The 20,194-nt window shown below is 34.8% G+C and overlaps 1 protein-coding gene across 5 annotated transcripts in view; it reads left to right on the top strand.

Annotated features, from left to right (window-relative positions):
• Nucleotides 1-20,194, top strand: part of gria2a (glutamate receptor, ionotropic, AMPA 2a) — a 71,283-nt gene that overhangs the window by 23,955 nt on the left and 27,134 nt on the right. For all 5 annotated transcript variants that reach the window (XM_087235060.1, XM_087235059.1, XM_087235062.1 and 2 more), the window contains 1 exon segment: nucleotides 10,759-10,998. In XM_087235060.1, the coding sequence (XP_087091186.1) occupies nucleotides 10,759-10,998 (240 nt within the window).

Raw genomic sequence — 20,194 nt, 5'->3', positions numbered from 1 at the left:
GAGGCCCATTTGTTAAAGCAGAAATGGAGGCGAAACAGATCCGAGAGAAACCTAAAAAGGGAGACAAAAACAAAAGGAAGGAAAGAAAAGTGCCGTGCTGGAGCGTTTTAGCGAAGTGGTTAACAAGGATGAATCAAGTGCTGGGTATGTAATATGCAACGGCTGTAAATCGATGTATGTTTTTTTCTAAAAAAATGTTCATTTCAATCGGTTTACAATTATTATTTTACTATCAGAGATGCACATATTAGCTCAATAAATCTGCTGTTACAGTTTTTCTCGATTGCTTGGATGCAGTTGTCAACTGAAGCTCCACATTTTCAAAACAGTTAACACACAGGCCTAAACAGCGGCACTCATGGTCAAAATGACAAATTTTGCTTGCAAAAGGCACATATCATGTCAAAACATTTAACATATGCAACAAAAGCTAGTTTTACCTTCAAACTACACAACTTGCAAACAAGTATATGAGCTCTTTCAATTAATCATTACACAATGGACAACAAAATACAAAATACAGAACTCAAAATGCACCACCATTGCTTGCCATTGTAGCTTATAGCCAATGACATTTGTTGTCTCTATTTGGGATGTCAAATTCGCCTTTTTGCAAAGAATTGGATCAAGAATAAGATGTGCTTTGATTGAATATATATTGAATTCATGACATTTTTCAAACTGTTGCTGAAAACTGAAATACTGTATATAAAAAAAAACAGACAAAAGTAATAAAATACTGTAAATATTAGAGAAAACACATGTAAACTAATATACAGTCAAATCTATTGGGAGTATAGGACATAGCCATATTGACCTCTTTCATCAATGCTGGCACAGAACAACACAGACCTTCCATCGTTTTTATAAGGTTTGCAGAATGATGGCTAATTGAAGATTTGTGTGAAGGAGTGTCAAACCAGTGCTTCAGTGATTTCATACTGATGTTGGTAGTTTTTAATAGTTAGGAATAGATGGATTCTCTGCTCCATCTCTGCTCTGATTCTGTTTGGTTACCAAACTAAAACAATGGAGTTTGGACTGCTTGAATGACATCTGTGTTAACTGTTTGGAAAAATGGTGGGGAAAATGTGTCAACCCAATGAGAAAGGGTTTACACATTTGCAAGACCGGTCCTCTGCTCTGCTGGGATAGTGATAATGAAAATGAAGAGGAACCTAGTTTCTTTAACCAGGTCAAAGCAAACTAGAAAAACTGTAATAACGAATAATCCACGCTGGCCTATCATCATGCTTAAAATAAAGAACTAGATTTATTAAACTGACATTTGTGTTAATTAGCATGAAGCCGTGGATTCGGGTGACATTTCAGCTAATCCGCGCATCTCTATTGTTGAGTTTGCATGATCTCCCAGTGGTCGCATGGGTTTCCTTTAGGTGCTCCAGTTTCCCCCACAGTCTAAAGACATGCGCTACGAGTAAATTGAATGAACTAAATAGGCCGTAGTGTATGTGTGTGTGCAAATGAGTGTGTATGTATGTTTCCCAGTAATGGGTTGGGGCTTCAAGGGCATCCGCAGAGTAAAACGTATGCCGGAGAGTTGGCGGTTCATTCGGCTGTGGCGACCTCTGAAATAGAGACTAATGAATAGGCCCAGATTTTTACCCCATCATTGATTCTGTTTATTTACTTGTATAAATGTATGCAAATTTATATTTATTCACTTTTTAAATTAATTTAAACCATATTATTGACTACTATGAAAATGTTAATATAATTGATTCAAAATACAGTTTGTAAAGTAATATTTTCTGCCTTTTAGCAGATATATTATATAGAAGATTTGCTTTGTTTACCAAATAAAGTGGATCTAATTGGATTTGCATTTAGTTATGATACTCCCAAAATTATTCTGCATAAACCTGCAGATTTTTTACTAAATCTTTTACAGAAATAGGAAAAAATGTCAGCAGATTCCGTCTGGCCCTACTAATGAATGAATGAATGTTGGTTGCCATAACCAGGATAACAGGATGGGATTTGTGAAATATATCTAATTGTGATTTTTCTGATTTGATTTGAAATTTAATTTTACGAAGTCAAGCTTTAGCTCAGCTAGCATTTTTTGTTTTTAAAAAATGTCTAATAGATGTCTAATAGACGTCTAAACGTAGTTGCCTTGGCTAAAACAAGGCTAAATTTGGGCTGTCAGTGAAAACAACAAGAGAACAAAAGTGTGCTCGCACTCATTTGGCTACTAAGACTGTCACACAAGGACAGTCAGGCTCTTGCTCTCGGATACATATTTGACGCTGGACCACAAACCCAGTCTTATGTTACACAGGTATTTTGGCTGTGCAAAAGGATATATAATATGGGCCAAAGTTATTGATTTTTCTTTTACGCCAAAAATTTCTTTTAAGCTCTAGTTGGCAAGTAATGCGGATGTAACACTAGCAACACAAAAGACTCTGGAATTATATCTCAATATTCTTGAATCCACAAACAGAAATACACAGGAAACTTTCTGGTAAAAAAAAACACACAATCGCACTTAACTCTTATGTACTGTTGGGATGTTTTTATCCACTCTGGGGTAATTTTGAGTCTTGAACTTTTTAAAAAACTTTTTCTGTGCTTTAGCTGGCAAAATGATGATTGGTGACAAATCTTATTTTGACACATATTTTGAGAAAATGCTTAGAATTAAAAAAAAGCTCAACGCTACACTCTGGGCAAATTTACTACCCTTTTGTTATGTTAGGGATGAAAACATTCACTAAATTAAATTAGCATAAATCTTTTAATCAACCTCAGTCCTGATCATTCATTCATTTTCTTGTCGGCTTAGTCCCTTTATTAATCCGGGGTCGCCACAGCGGAATGAACTGCCAACTTTTCCGGCAAGTTTTTACGCAGTGGATGCCCTTCCAGCCGCAACCCATCTCTGGGAAACATCCACACACACATTCACACACACACACACACACTCATACACTACGGACAATTTAGCCTACCCAATTCACCTCTATCGCATGTCTTTGGACTGTGGGGGAAACCGGAGCACCCGGAGGAAACCCACGCGAATGCAGGGAAATGCCAACTGAGCCGAGGCTCAAACCAGCGACCCAGAGACCTTTTTTGCTGTGAGGCGACAGCACTACCTACTGCGCCACTGCTTCGCCCAGTCCTGATTAAAACAACTAAATTGCTAAGCACATTACAGGATTTTAACTCTTTAATTGCCAAGTTCATAAATGATGTAACTGATTTTGTGGAGGATAAAAACACAAAATTTCTTATTTTCAATATAAAAAGTAATTGTAGACTGGATTGTTTTTTAACCTTTTATCACACATGTCTTGGACATGTGAAACAACATTGTCTTTGATGCATTGTTTTTGGTCAATTTCCATTTTTTTCTCCCTAATTTACTGTGGGTGGCTGTTTTTACCCCTTTGACTTCCATTATAACCCCATTTTTTGATTACAAAACCATGACAGCATATAATCATGCATTTTTGATTGTTGGTAGTTTTCCCTGTTGGGAAGAGGTAAAAAATAGTCATTTTACTGTTGATCATCTTATTATCTAACTTTTTAGATAGGGTTAATAAAAAAAAGGTTATAATGGAAGTCAATGGGGCAAAAAACACCACCAACAGTAAATTAGGGAGAGAAAAATGAAAATCTAAGGATGCGTCAAAGCCAATGTTGTTACTAATCATGCAAATGTCCAAGACCATGATAAAAGGTTTTTTTTTTAAAATCCAGTCCACATTACCTTTTATGTCAAAAATAGGTCATTTTGTGTGTGTTTTTTTTTTCGACAAATCAGTGACATCATTTGTGAACTTAGCAATTAAAGAGTTAAAATCCTTTAATTTTAAAAACATTTAGTAGTTCTGACCAGGACTAAGGTTGATTAACAGATTCATGCAAAAGAAAATGTAAAAAATAATTATTTGATGCATTTTTACATGTTTTCATTCCTTACATAACAAAAGGGTTATGTTACATTTGAACAGTGCAAGGTTTGATAATGACAAAAAATTACAGTGAACTAAAACTAAACTAAATAAAGAGTTTATACACAGAACTAAATCAGTAAACTAACAAGGAACAGGTGGAAACAAATGTTGACCATGTTAAAAAAACAGACAACACAAGAAAACTATTGTAAAGATCTACAGCCCTGGATATGCTGTATGATCTTCATCTGACTTTGAGACAGTTTATGTGTTTAATGAAACAAGACAAAGTCCAAAAAAAAAATTTTTTTATGCAATATTATTCAATAATTTGCACTTTTCTGATTTTCTTTAACTTTTATTTAATTGACAAAAGTACAAAGAAAAGATTTCCAGTGTTTTCAATGAGCAAATAAATTGTATTCTTGAAATATAAACAAAGTTTGGTTTTAATGGCAGCAACACACTTCCCAAAAGTTAGGATAGAAGCTAATTAAAAGCGAAAAGGTCATAGGATCGAAATGAGACAGTTTTGAAGCAGTCCACAATAAGAAGGTGAATTGGTGATTTACCTGGGGTTCATGGTTGGGTATAAAATTAGCATCTCAGTGTTTGCAAATAAAGATCACCAAGAACACAATGGCGATGTGTGCTGATCTCAGAGGAGTCCACATTTCCGCATGGGAAACCACATTTTTGGAAAACCAGACATTGAGATTACAGTCTCAATGTTCAGAGAGTCCGTCCAGATTTTCATGAGTGACAGATGCAAAAACAAACATCTGTCATGGTTCAGGGAACAGCAAGGCAAGCGGCATGGGTGTGAGAAATGTGAACAAAACGTATCTGACATGGAGGCATATATTGGCAAGTGACATATACTGCCATTAAGATAACGCCTTTCATGGTAAGTCTATGGTTAGTCAAGTCTCATTCTGCATGTGCTCACAAAAGTGATGTGCTTGACCTTTCTGTAGTCTAGATCAGAATAGACATTGTTCTATTGAAAATGCATGGCGCATAATAATAACCACTGACTGTTGAGCATCTGAAGTTTTGTATTATGGCAGATTGGGCAAAACATTTTGATTGTAAAAGTTTCGTATAAAGTTTGTGTAATCAATTTCCAGATAATTAAACATAGTATTAAAAGTATTATATTGATGTGACTAAGTATGTTTACATTGGCACCAGTAATCCGATTTTAATATGATTAAGACAATACTCTAATTACAGTTTTTTACAATGGCTATGACACTTTTTTCAATACATTTAACAAGTTTGCTAAACTCTTAACGCAGCAACACACCTAAAACACACAATTGGCAAAACAGTTAATTTTATGCTCAAAATCACACATTATAAACTAAACCTCTAAACTACTTTTCAAAATACAATAATAAACGAACACACTACACCACGTCTAACAAAACACTGCAATCATGTTTCAAAATGAAATTATTGTTCAAAACACAAACACATGTTCTCTTCCAACAGAAACATTAAGTCAATCAGAACAAACTGACAATAAAAACACTATCATCAGCTGACATTACAGAAACTCCATTAGTTTATGTGTCAGCTCTGCCCTTATATTTGAAGTCTCGTTACAGTTTTGTTTCGTTGGGTTAAGTAAATGCATGCATTTTCTTTCGTTTACGGCAAAAATTCTATACAAAACGAAGAAAAAAAATTGCTTTATAAAATTTACAGTTTATGTAAAAAAAATACAGACACAGAATTTCTGCAGTACAGACTTTTTTTGCAGAAGGACATCACTGCAAACAGGAAAAGCACCACAATTATAATAAAATAACAAAGTAATCTTCTATACTTCCCAGTCTTTTGTCACATGTTCTCATCCACATTATACTTGATATCTTCTGTGGCCCGGCACGGTAACTGTGGCCCTTTGGCCTATTATGTTTTCCTACGGCGACATCCCCAGCCTTGTCAACATTGAAAATTTCATGTGGTACTTGATTGGCCTCTAACTTCATGACTCTCTGAAAGTAATTAGACACAGTGTATGCAAATGCTGTACTGTATATGTACTGTATGTACCAATGAACTCCAGGTTTAAAGAGTAGTTTACTGCAAAACACACTGTGTATAGTACAGTAATGACTGTAATGCATAATCTTACATGGACGTATTGGTGACAGAGTTCTTTGATGCGCTCACTGTTCCTTTCAAAAACCTCAAGAGTCAACTATTAGAACATATGATCATGTGATTGGAAAAACCAAAACAAGACATGAGTGTGCTTTCTAGATGGGCTTTCTAGATGGGCTAGTGTGCTTTTTCCAGCTGTCATATATATATATATATATATATATATATATATATATATATATATATATATATATATATATATATATATATATATATATATATATATATATATATATATATATATATATATATATACATATATATATATATATATATATATATATATATATATATATATATATATATATATGAGAGACTCATATTGCTGTTATATAAATATATAAATTAAAAAAAAAAAAAAAAAAAAAATATATATATATATATATATATATATATATATATATATATATATATATATATATATATATACATTTATTTATTTATTTATATAACCGCAATATGCTGTTTCTCATTGGCAATTGAATAAAATACAGGGAATAAACTTATGTTTCAATTTAAATTCAGTTCACAATTAGAACAGCTGTTTACTTTGACTTTATCCTATATACTTTCTGTTTAGAACATGGTGTTATCTGTTCTGACATACTGTGTTAAAGCATTTGTAAATTTGACTGTAAAATTACATTGTTTTGGTCTTGGTTGTGTTTGTGTGTAAAAGAAGTTAAAGCATTTTAAATTTGTGTTAACTGGATGCATTTTGTGTCAAAACAACAAGAAATGTGTTAATTGTATAGCCCACGAAGACGGATGTTGTGTTAACTGTGTTAAGAGTTTAGGAAACTTGTTAAATGTATTGATAAAAGTGTCATAGCAATTGTAAAAAACTGTAAGAGTCTACCATTTAAACAGTGATTTTTGATTACCTTAATCCGAGTCATAAATGAACTAAGCAGAAACTAGATTAAGACATGTGCAGTATGCTGATTTTAGTGCTGTTATTGAAGTGCAGTACAGACATGTAAACACCGCAATTAAACTATTACCGCCATGAAGGACTTTCGCCACATTTTGTGACAGGAAAGTCAATACACACACGGCTGTTTGACACTATTCTCTGCACCTACCCAGTCAGTGAAGGACCACAGATACCTGAATCACGAAATGCTGAGTTTTTATCCCATACGGCATGCGGTATCAAATTCCATTAAAACAACACTCTTCCAGCAGTTCATACTCACATCCAATATCTCGTTTGTCACGGGGGCATGCATGAAATGTTCCTGAATAAGTTTGAAAGTGTCGAACTGGAATTAAAGTCAACAAATTAAAAATGAAACACCCAAAATTACATGAAACTCTTTAGGAAATGTGGATAGCGTGGTGACGCAATGATGTCAATCAAACTCTGTGCTATAACATGCAAAATGGGATCATGAAGGAAACATTCAAAAAGCAACTCAAGTAAACACCTTCATATTGTCTTCATATGTCTTACTCAGATAAAGGCAAATAATTTAATTGCTGATGTCCATGTAAACGTAGTTTTAAGGGCCATTCACATTTGGCATCTTTTGCGCACACAAGTTCATTATTTCCAGCGGAGGCACATAACTTGTGGCCGCATGTTGGGGGTGATTAGCACACAGCACAAAACGTATTGCACAAGCACCTAGTTGAAAATATCTCCACTTTTCAGAATGGCTCAAGTGCACCATGAGTCACGTGAAAAGAACTGAATAATCAGCTTCATACTTTCTATGGAATATACACATTTTGCTAGACTAATTACCTCAAATTAACACAGAACATTAATTTTCTCCAAAAATAAAACTTGTATCAGACCTGCAGCAATGTTTTTTAGTTTGTACTCCTGTGAGAAAATGGTTGATGGTCGTTTACAACAACAACAACAGACAAACATGGGAGCATGAGCGCAAATCGCATTAAAAATAGTGAAGGAAGCGATGCGCCCCCACTTTCAACACGCTTTTATACACCATATGTGTTTAAGTCTGTTCCAACTATTATTTATTATTATTGTTTATTGTAGGCATCATAGTCTGTAGCTATCAGACCTGCAATTTAGCTAGTTGATGCTTACCTCTATTTCACATTTCAAATTGAATAAACAACATCGCTTGCAACTGTCAAGCCACCTCCGCATTCATAAATATGGCAGCATTTTTTATTTTTGTTTAATTTATCTATTTTAACCAATCAGCTTACAGAATTGCACATATGACCAAGGAGCATGATTCTTCCAGGACTGCATTTTTCTTGAAAATACCTATTTTCAGGTTAGCAGTGTTGCCTCACTGCAAGAAGGTCGCTAATTCGAGTCCCAGCTGGGCCAGTTGGCATTTCTGTGTGGAGTTTGCATGTTCTCCCTGTTTTAGGGAGTTTCCTCCAAATGCTCTGGTTTCCCCCACAGTCCAAAGACATGCAGTATAGGTAAGCTGGATAAACAAAATTGGCCTTAGTGTAAAAGTTAGAGTGTATGGGTGTTTCCCAGTACTGGGTTGCACCTGGGAGGGCATCCGCTACGTAAAACATATGCCAGATTAGTTGGCGGTCAATTCTCCTCCTGACAAATAAGGGACTAAGCCAAAGGAAAATGAATGAATACCCATTTACAGTACTAATTTCTGGGAATCCCATGTGTTTATTTCACATGTATATTGTGAGCAGTCAAGTTACACCTTGACTCTTGAGCATTGGCTTTCTCATTTAATAAACTCTTGTCTAATTAATTTATGAATAATCACATTCATAGTTTTGACCTGTGAGACAAATAAAAAGAGAAAAATAATGAAGTAAATAAACAAGTGTAGTGTGTCTCTCAATTTTAAACTAAAGTCATATGTCCTATATGTTCTTTTCACCTTATTCTCAGCGTACGAGCGAGACTTCCAGTCTCATTCTCTTCCAGTCATCTTTAGATGTTAAAAACAGCTTGATACTGTACACTGCTTAATGTTGCAAACTGATATTTTATGATATTATTCTGCTTTGTCTGTGTCATGAACACACTTGTTTGAAGAGCAAGTAGTTTGACGTTTTCTGCCGTTTATTATTACTTTTTATTTATTGCACAGCCAACTGAATTGGAAGTTCTAAAACAATCGCAAACAGGAGTGCACTTCTGCATTGAAGGTCAATTACTAGGAATTACTGCAAAAAATTATATAGAATACTAACATTATGGTCACACTGGTGCCCAGCCTTACAGTCCGCCCATAATATGGATGTTATCCAGGGCTTGACATTAACACCCGCCAGCCTGCCAAATGCGGGTAGATTTCAGTGGTGGCAGATTAGACAGACGCTCCCTATAGCCAATTTGACTGGTTGAAAATATTATTTAAATTGTAGTTTTTTAAAAGCAAGGTTTGACAATTAGGATGGCCCAATATGCATGCAAATGCAATCTTAGAATCAAGAAGCAGAACGATAAAAATAATTGTGGTCATGCGAACAAAAGAAAGCAGGTGAATACCGAATGAGAGGATAATCATTCGCATGCACAAGTGATGTAATGCGCGCGACTGTTTAAAAAGCACGCGTGCTCCCGTTTCCTTACGTAACTGTGCCTGGAGATGCAACTGGTATGATCAGTTCTTTTTGAAATAGACTGAACAAAAAGTGATGCTCGGGCACTCACAGTCCAGGTGCTCTAGATGCATGTAATCATCCTTTTATCATCAAACACAGTGTGTTTTTTACCTGCTTCCTTTGCTTACAGTTCTTTTTTGTTAAAATTATTTAATTATCAGATTAACTCCCCATTTATGTATAGATAACAGGTGATTTAAGACCCAGGACAGATTACTGTGCATAGTTAGATATATGAATAATGTATGTATACAGCTATATTTTATTTGTTTTGACACGTTATTTAAAATTTAAGAAATAATTATTTATTTATTTTTTCGTGTAAAAGAGTTAAATTTGGTAAAACCTTTATTTTGAGCCCTGACAAGTTATGTGAAATAAAAACTAATTGTAGTGAAACACTATGAAAACACAACCCATTTGCTCATGCACATTGAGCAGCTCATACACAACACATACAAAAAAGTGAAATGAATGAGGAGGCATGTGGAAATAGCACAAAATCTAAATCAAGTGATTTTAGCACGTCAAAGTCAAATTTATGCATGTAAAATATATTTTCCCATCAACAAAATTGTGGTTATAGTGAAAATGCTGAGTAGCTTGTAACTGCTAGTCACAATGGCTGGTGATCAAAAAAGTTAATGTCAAGCCCTGATGTTATGTAGTTTTGACATTTATTGCTGTAGGTTACCACCGCCATTAACACAGATTAAAGGTCAGGATAAAATATGAATTGATGTTTTCTATTTTCTAATTATTGCTTTTGTTTAAAACACTTTTTTGACCTGTATAATTAGCATGTCAACATAACAACAGACTTGTCTCTGGTAATGTTTGCAGGATGTCTCCAATCATTTAGCCCACTTGAAAGTTCATTTTCCATGTCAACCTCGAGATATATAAATATATCTGCTGTAATAGTCAAACTGTACACATTTTGGTCATTCTATTGTGTGTGTATTTGTAGAGAAAATGGGAGATTTTGAATATTCCATTTGCTGGTATCCGCCAGAATTTTAATATGTTATTATAATTAATAAATTACTTATCTCTGTTACTGTTTCTTTTTTTTCAGTTTGCTCCCAGTTTTCAAGAGGAGTGTACGCTATCTTTGGCTTCTACGATAAGAAGTCGGTGAACACAATCACGTCATTCTGCGAGACGCTGCACGTGTCCTTCATCACACCCAGTTTTCCAGCAGATGGACTCAACCAGTTTGTCCTGCAGATGAGGCCTGATATCAAAGGGCCCCTCATCAGCCTGGTGGAGTATTACAAGTGGGAGAAGTTTGCCTATCTGTATGACAGCGACAGAGGTAAACACTCGCTCTTCGTTCTGTTTTGAGAAATGTATGCATTCTTTATCTTTTATTCGCAGCCAAGGCTTTTTCAGAGCTACTTGCACACACACATAAACACACTCACACACACACTAGAGAATTCAATCAATAGTCCTATTACTTTGTGGTGAAATGCCTCTTGGAGAAAGAGCATGTGAGGTGGGAGTGCTAGAGATAAGCATTACAGTCTCTCTCTCTCATTCACACTGTTTTATTTATATCCATTTTAACTATTTAACCATAGCTTCATCTGTTATTTACTTTCAGGCTCTCAATATCTAATCAGATGTGACATGGCAGGTTTCTGTTGACAGCCAATTTATCTGTCACCATTAAACACAAAACAGCATATATTTTGTGCAACGCGCTGCGATGTGTGAAAAATGATAACGCAAAAACAGAAACAACATGTCATTTGTGACTTGTCACTGTTGCGGCTGGTTCTTGGACACAATATTATTGTTTGTTTTTTACAAAATCTATAGCGCGCAGCACGGTGACTTAATGGTTAGCACTGTCACCTCAAAGCAAGAAAGTCACTGGTTCGAGACCTGGCTGGGCCAGTTGGCATTTCTGTGTGGAGTTTGCATGTTCTCCCTGTTTTGGCGTGGGTTTCCTTCGGGTGCTCCAGTTTCCACTACAGTACAAAAATATAGGATAAAAACATGTGCTATAAATGAATTGAATTAAATAAATAAACTATGAGAGTGTATGGGTATTTTCTACTACTGGGATGCAGCTGGAAGAGCATCCACTACACACATAAAAATATTCTGGACTAGTTGGCAGCTCACTCTGCTGTGGCAACCTCTAAAATAGAGACTAGGGCAAAGGAAAATGAATGAATGAATGAATCTACAGCAGGGCAATATAGATAATTTTCACATTAATTAATGTGATGTTTTATGAACAAATTTCAGAAGAATCATTTTTTGACAAGGCTAATTCATCATTGACAATCATACTACTATCCAATCAACTTAAGACCAAACCTCTATAAATAGTCAAACACGTCATACCAAAATACCATTTTCACTTGACTTCAGCATCCCTCCACCACCCCAAATCCACACTACCTGTACTAAACCTACTTAAATATAAAGGGGGAACATTCTAGTGTCGGGCTAGACACTGCGCTTTGACCCTATCGCTCTCTCTCCTGATAAGGGGAATAACATGAGTTAGGGTGTCTTTCTGAGCTCAGAGTTCGCTCCCCAGACAGCACGTCAAATATGCATATTCTATTCAATCAAATATCTGTAAGTGTGAACTCATGAATAATGTTTAATGAGCTTTATATGTAGACATACAATTTCCTGAATACATGTTTCACTTTTTAATGGCTGATTCTGCATGCAGTTTTATCTTGACTTGTGCTGGTCTGCACATAATAAAATTCATTCATTCATTCATTTTCTTTTTCAGCTTAGTCCCTTTATTAATCTGGGGTTGCCTACGTATTAAAATACTAAATATTAAAATTTTCATGTTTTCAGACAGATTTTGAATTGAATGAAACCTTGCACAAATTTTAGGCTCCCATCAGTGCATTGATAAATATCCCCAAATGACACTCAAATCCTTTAGCAGTTTGAAAATACATAAACAAAAAGTTGAGTATAGTAATATGGCTAAAAAACAATAGAATTAATAGCCTAGTACTGGGTTGCGGCTCGAAGGGCATCCACTACGTCAAACATTAGCTAGAGTAGTTGGAGGTTCATTGCGCTTTGCCAAACCCCTGATAAATCAGGGATTATGCCAAAGAAAAATAAATAAATGAATGAATGAATAAATAGCATAAATACATAAATTAAAAGTTTTATACATTTTTTTCTTCACTTTATAATTAAAATATTCGTTGATGCTGAATAAAGCTACAGTACAATAGTTATTCAGAGCAGTGATTGAATCTCACATTTTGATCAGAGGTGTCACTTCCAACAGATCTTTCAACAAGCATCTGACAGGTCTTGACAGCATTTGGTGGACAAAAGTGTGTGTGTTAAGTAGGGCTGCACAATTTATTGTTTTAACATCAATATCACAATGTGTCAATGTACAATATTCAAATCGCAGGTAATGTGGAGTCAAGATTATATTTGACCACAATTTTAGAGTCATTTCAGTCGCCACAGCAGAATGAACTTTTCCGGCATATGTTTTACGCAGCGAATACCTTTCCAGCAGCAACCGATTACTGGGAAACATACAAACACACCAGTGATGTGCAGTGAGGTTTGTGGCTGGTGAGGCACGACTCTTTCAGGGTCATATGCACCCAATATATTTGCCAACTACCGATTGTGTTTCATATCAGCATTCTTTCCATACTCATGGCAGATACATATTGGACCAAGGAAGACTCTAAAATGTGTTGCGATTCAATATGCCTACAAAAAACACCAAGGTGGATGCCACAGACAGTTATAACAAGCGACACAGCATCACGGCAGATGCTCCTTTTCTCTCTCTCTCTCTCTCTCACTCACAAACACACACACACACACACAAGCATGCACGCACTCACACACTCACACGCACAAACACACACGCACACACACACAGAATTTGCACACTTACCTTTACTTGTAAATTTAATCTTGAAATGACTTGAATTACTTTGAAATGATCAAGTTATCTTCTGTCCCGTCCTTTAAAGCAAGCCCTTTTGCTCCCACATTGGTCATCCATTATTTATTCACATTTTGATTAAAAGTCTAACTTTGAGAGATTTTTGAGCTGAGATATTAACGTTACGTCCAAGATTTTTGCAGTCAGTCCGAGCAAGACGTGAGGCACAGCTCGGTGCAGCCTCACCTTGCTTATCAACAGGAGATACGCGAAATACAGCGATTTTGATTATAAAATGAATTGAAATAATTTGAATCATACAGAAATTTATAGTACAGATTAGTGGACAAACATTTATCTTATCATTAGTATACATCTCATGATGGCAGGTGAGGAGGATGAGAGGTGTGGCACTGGTACACACTCACACACACACTTATACACTACGACCAATTTAGCTAATTTAATTCACTTAAAGCACATACCTTTGTACTGTGGGGAAACCGGAGCACCAGAAGGAAACCCACGGCAATAGAGAGAACATGCAAACTCCACACAGGAATGCCATCTGATCCAGCCGGGACTCAAACCAGCGACCTTTTATTTCAGTTTATTCATAAAGAAAATGTTTATCAGTTGTGTGTGTTTTTAAGGCTTGTGACTGTGTAGGCATTTTAAGTGAGTTTAAAGCATTTGGGCGCAATGAATTATTGCATTTTGTAGCTTTAACAAAAATTATTTAATTTTATTATGTATACAATGAAGACTATACAACTTTATTGTACATTTAATTATTTTATTCAATATTAATGTATAAATAATTTCAAAATAGAGCTATTCATGTAATTTGGTGAAATATCGCAATAAAAAGTTTTATATATTATATAGACACACACACACACACACACACACACATACATGTATGTATATATATATATATATATATATATATATATATATATATATATATATATATATATATATATATATATATATATATATATATGACAGCTCCCATCTCCCATATGAACATGATAACCCCCTAAACTAATGCAGTTTCTGTAATTTTAACTGATGATAGTGTTTTTATTGTCAGTGTTTTCTGATTGACTGAATGTGTCTGTTGGAAGAGAACATGTAGTTTAGAAGTTTAGTTTACAATGTGTGATTTTGAACATTAAATTAACTGCTTTGTCAATTGTGTGTTTTAGGTGTGTTGGTGCGTTTTAGCAAACTTGTTAAATGTATTGAAAAAACTGTCATAGCCATTGTAAAAAACTGTAAGAAAATAATTAATATTTGTAATATCAAAATTAGATTACTACATAAAAATGAATAATGAAAGCAGCCAAAGCATAGTATAGCTTTAGTGACCACAACACAACAACAAAATCCTTTTGCATGCATAGATGAAAGACTTAATAACTGGACAGCTCAAACAGTAAGCCAAATCAAACTGCATTTATGTGAGGTAGTAGGAACTGAGATCGCACTGGTATTACATGACTCACCCTAGTTGTTTGTTCTAAGTCATCTTTAATTTCTGAATCAAATAAAAAAAAAACATAGTTTGGCAAACAATATGTTCAGACGATGTGTTCCTCTGTCATTACAAATAAATATGTGTGGAAAAATTCTTCTACCTTATACCCTGCAATCTTTTTTCTTTGCAGTGCCTTCTCCTGGCAACGGCATCTGCAGCCATTTCAAGCACAACATTAAAAAATTTTTTTGTAGCCTTTTAATAACGGTGCAAATACCCGTAGTTTGATGTTCGCAAACGTTAGTAAATGGTGTTGCACTAATTAATTAATTTAAATTCATTTATTGATGATAAATTAAAATTCTCTCTTTCCATAAATTTTGCATCTGACCAGGAAACTCCTACAAATGCATATTCAGTAAAGTCAGGCACAAAAATGGCTATGTCCATGTCTCTACAGCAGGGGTGGGCAAACTCTGTCCTGGAGGGCCGGTGTCCAGCACAGTTTAGCTCCAACTCTAATCAAACACACCTGTTTATAGATTTCTAGTGATCTTGAAGACACTGATTGGCATGTTCAGGTGTTTTTGATTAGAGTTGGAGCTAAACTATGCAGGACACCGGCCCTCCAGGACTGAGTTTGTCCACCCCTTCTCTACAGTGCTATTCTTCTCTGCAGGTTTTAGTAAATAATAGCATTACTGTTTTAAGGCCAAAAAGACTTTCACTTGTGCAGCCTTTAAATCTGGCCCCAAGTGTCCACTTTTACTTCTCCTCAAATCTTGTGTGCAGAAGCTGCTCGGAGAAACAGTGTCTCTTTATCATTAAGGAGCGCCTACAAAAGTCACATACCGTTACATGATTTGATTGGTTTGGAGGTTGTGTAGGAAGGGCAACAGCACATGGCGTTAATGTAAAGGGATTAAATGTGGCCATTTTCAGAACCATTCATCGTGTTTTCAAGCCTAGATAACACAGTTAAATCAGAATTATTAGCCCCCTTTGATTTCTATTAAAAATATTTCCTAAATGATGTTTAACAGAGCAAGGAAATGTTCACAGTATGTCTGATCATATTTTTTCTTTTTTCTTTGAGATTTATTTATTTTTTGATAGTCTACAGAACAAACCATCATTATACAATAGCTTGCCCAATTAACCTAACCTGCCTAGTTAACCCTTTAAATGTCACTTTAAATGTCACTTTAAGCTGTATAGTAGTGTCTTGAAAGCTGTATAGTAGTGTCTTGAATATCTAGTCAAATATTATTTACTGTCATCAAGGCAAAGAAAAAATATATAAGTTATTATAGATGAGTTATTAAAACTATTATCTTTAGAAATGTGTTGAAAAAATCTTCTCTCCGTTAAGCAGAAATTGGGGAAAAAATAAACAGAGGGGCTAATAATTCAGGGGGACTAATAATTCTGACTTCAACTGTACACATACATAATTCTCTTGCACAGCTATGTCATTATATCACATTTGATATCAAGGGTGGTTCAGATTGTAGCTAATGCTGTTTATATGGCACCTGCTGTATCAGAGGTAAATGCAGTAATCACATCAGTTACATCAGGTTGGATTTTGCATAGAAAGATTTAAAATACAGGAGAATAACAAGGAAATATTTAAACACGATGATAGCTTGATCCAATGGTAAAATACATGAGAATCCCAGGAAAAATGAGATAAATGTTTAAATCTACTAAAAAGAAAATTTACTGGATTAAGGTTTCCTTTACAGAGCCCCTATTATGCATTATAAAATGTCATGTTTTGGTTTTGGGGGTCTTCAACAACAGACAGATATGCTTACAAGGTCAAAAAACACTTTCATGAAAAACACTTTCATTGTGTTATAATATTTATTTATTTTACCTAATTATCCCAATGACTCCGATATGATTTGTCGTTTATTGTGTCTCACATCAGCTGCTTAAATACATGTGGTTGTTGTATGTTTGGCTGAGTGTTAGACACACACTCAGTCATTCTTCCAGAGTATATGCAGTCAAAACTCTAGATTTTTGTTTCTTGTTGTACATATTAAAGAAGTAGTTTAAATTGCTATGAAAATACCACAAATAATAGCCATAATAATTATTATTCTGTCCCAATCAATTGTCCCAACAGTGTAAGAACAGCAGAAAGCAGTTCGGGTAACTTAACGTGCCAATTGTTCTCCTTAATATCTTTTTTTTTTTTTAGACTACAACAAAGAGGGGGAAAGGATATTCACATTTACTATAACAAGTTCAATTCAACTAGCAGTACAAATTTACTAATGTCCATAGTTTTTATGCAAATATTAATAAGCATATGAGGAAAATCTATTAAATTAGACCATTTGAATCAAATATTAGCAAAATTATCATATTTGTTACACCAGCATAATGTGTAAACCATGTGTTTGTACAACAAAATATAAGTGGAATAAAACTGATAATAATCAAATGATCCTTAAATATTTACAAAATAGAGCTTTAGTAAAAATAGAGCAATTGTGGACATATATTTTAACGTTTTAATCAGCCACAGAATTTAAACGCAAGTGTGTTAGGCTGCGTCCGAAACCTCATACTTCCATACTTTACAGTACGCTAAAATCAGTATGCGAGCCGAGTAGTATGTCCGAATTCATAGAATTGAAAAATCAGTATGCGAGAAATACCCGGATGACTTACTATTTTCGGCGAGATCCTGAAGTGCGCATCCCATGCACGCTGCGCTATCCCATGATGCACCATGATAGAATTCATGAATGGGAGTGAAGCGACGCAACTGACGCAGGTAGGTCACATGACCATGACAAAACGGCGGATATAGTACGTCCGAATTCCATTCATACTTCTTACATCATACTGCATAGAACATACTTTTCTAACGGCCAACTATACGTTTAAATTCAAATAGGTGGTTTCGCACACAGCCTTACTCTCTTCCGTACACTGAGACAAAATGAAAGTAAAACTAATCTAAATGCAGTACTTTAAATGTTGACTAAGTGGTGGGTCAAAACCACAAGTGGCTAGGTGCAACTGCACAACGATAGTGGTTCGAGAATATATGTTTTGGCGGGGCGAATCTCGTAATATTTTTGACGTCAGTTGCAGGCCAGCAGTTTGAGAACCCTGGTATAAACTGTGTTTACTGACATCGATGCGAATGGACAAAAGATTCCACAAAACGAATCACTCTTTCTTTTACGAATCAATAGTTGTAAACACGGTACACTATCAGATTTAAACCTCATCTGGATGTTTTCATTCACTTAGAGCTGTGTTTACACACTGCATGGAAGCTCATTTTCAAAAACCCATAATAAGGGCTCTTTAAATTTTTACAGAGAAACATAAATATATATTTTTGAATTACAATAAGTATTGTAAAAATCCTCACAATATCTTAACTCCATCTTGAACATATTCTCTGAGCCCTTAGCCAAAAACTTTTTGTCAGTCTAAGAATTGCTGCTATTGTGAGGATGTTATCTGAATGTTAGCTGAGTGTCCATTATATGTGCTACATCTCTGGTTTGAGGCGGCAAAATAAATCTCTCCCCCCAGACCTAGATATGAAATCAACCGAGAGACACAGAGAGAGGGAGAGGAGGAGAGATGTGCAGGAAAGGAGGGAAGCTAAAGAGAAGATGAGTACGAAAGGGCAAATGACCAAAAGAGAGAAGGCTGAAATAAAGAGAGCGAGGAGAAGACTTGATAAATGAAGGAGAAAAAAAGTCCCAAGGGGGCCTCTAGTGCAATAAAAATACTCCTAATATCAAGGTCTCTGGGTGTAATTTGGAGTGGAGGTTGATTAAAGTAGAACAGTGGTTAAAACACAGAGAGCAGTCGTAACTGGGATCCAATCTTATCTAAAAAGACGCAGTGAAGCTGGTGAACGTGGGGTTTTACAGCAGTTACATTTTAGAAGTGTAATTAAAAGCTAGAACAGGGTGATGAAACATTTTATGAAGATGTTTGATATGACCTTGCACAATACTATTACTTTAGTATTACTTTTTTATTTGACTAAAGTTTAACTTTCTCTTATTTTTATTTGATTGTAGCACAATCATCATGGGAACTAATATAATAATAATAATAATAATAATTAGATGAAAAAGCTAATCTAAAAAATAAATGTGATTTTTAATATTTTATCGATGATTAAATGTATGTTTAAAAATTATTAAATGTATGTATGAAATGTTTTGCCATGCATGTATTTTAGTATCAGAGATTCAGGGCTCTATTTTGACGGTGCATGTGCAGAGCGTTTTTGCTAATTTAAGGACGGGAAATCTGCCTTGCGCTGTGGCACATGGTCTAAAAGGGTTGAGTTTATTTTCTTAATGAGTTATAGGTGTGTTTTGAGAATAAACCAATTAGAGTCTCATCTCCCATTCCCTTTAAGAGCCAGCTGCGTCACGCCAAGAACGCATTCGCTATTTACAGGACGCAAAGTAAATCTAAGTGGAAAAAATGAGCATTTCACAAGCAAACAGTTAACAGTTGACAGTTTTTTTAACAGAAAACTGTTAAACAGAGCATCTACTGCGTGAGAATGAGAGATAATGGAACTACTTTCACATTCGCTCTTGGATAGGGAAACCATTACGCACAGACATCAATTAGCCTATAAATAATTAATTACGTTTGTTAAGCGAAAAGATTTGTTTCAAAACTATTTCTAAATTCAGTTCTAATTTCCAGCAAACGAATAAATGATTAATAATAACAAAGTTTGGTCAAAATACTGAGTTATTTCCAAATACACCTGCTATGCCCTATATGGTCTAAAACCTGACAGGTGGACAAATCTAAGCTTGTTTTTAATGAAACAAATATAAATATGGATATAATAAATAATACTGCTAATAATAATAACATTATACAAAAGTAACTTGAATTAACTAAAAAAGCCTCCCGAGATGAAGAAAGTATGAAGGCAGTGGTTTTTCAATTCATGTAGGCTAGAAATTAATATGTTTTGTAATATTTTAATCATTTATATTTATATCATATATATATATATATATATATATATATATATATATATATATATATATATATATATATATCCTTAATATATTATATCTTTTTCATATGTAA

The sequence above is a fragment of the Danio rerio genome, chromosome 1, assembly GCF_052040795.2.
Source record: "Danio rerio strain M-AB ecotype USA chromosome 1, GRCz13ab, whole genome shotgun sequence".
Taxonomy (NCBI): Eukaryota; Metazoa; Chordata; class Actinopteri; order Cypriniformes; family Danionidae; genus Danio; species Danio rerio.
This window is presented reverse-complemented; position numbering and strand designations above follow the sequence as displayed.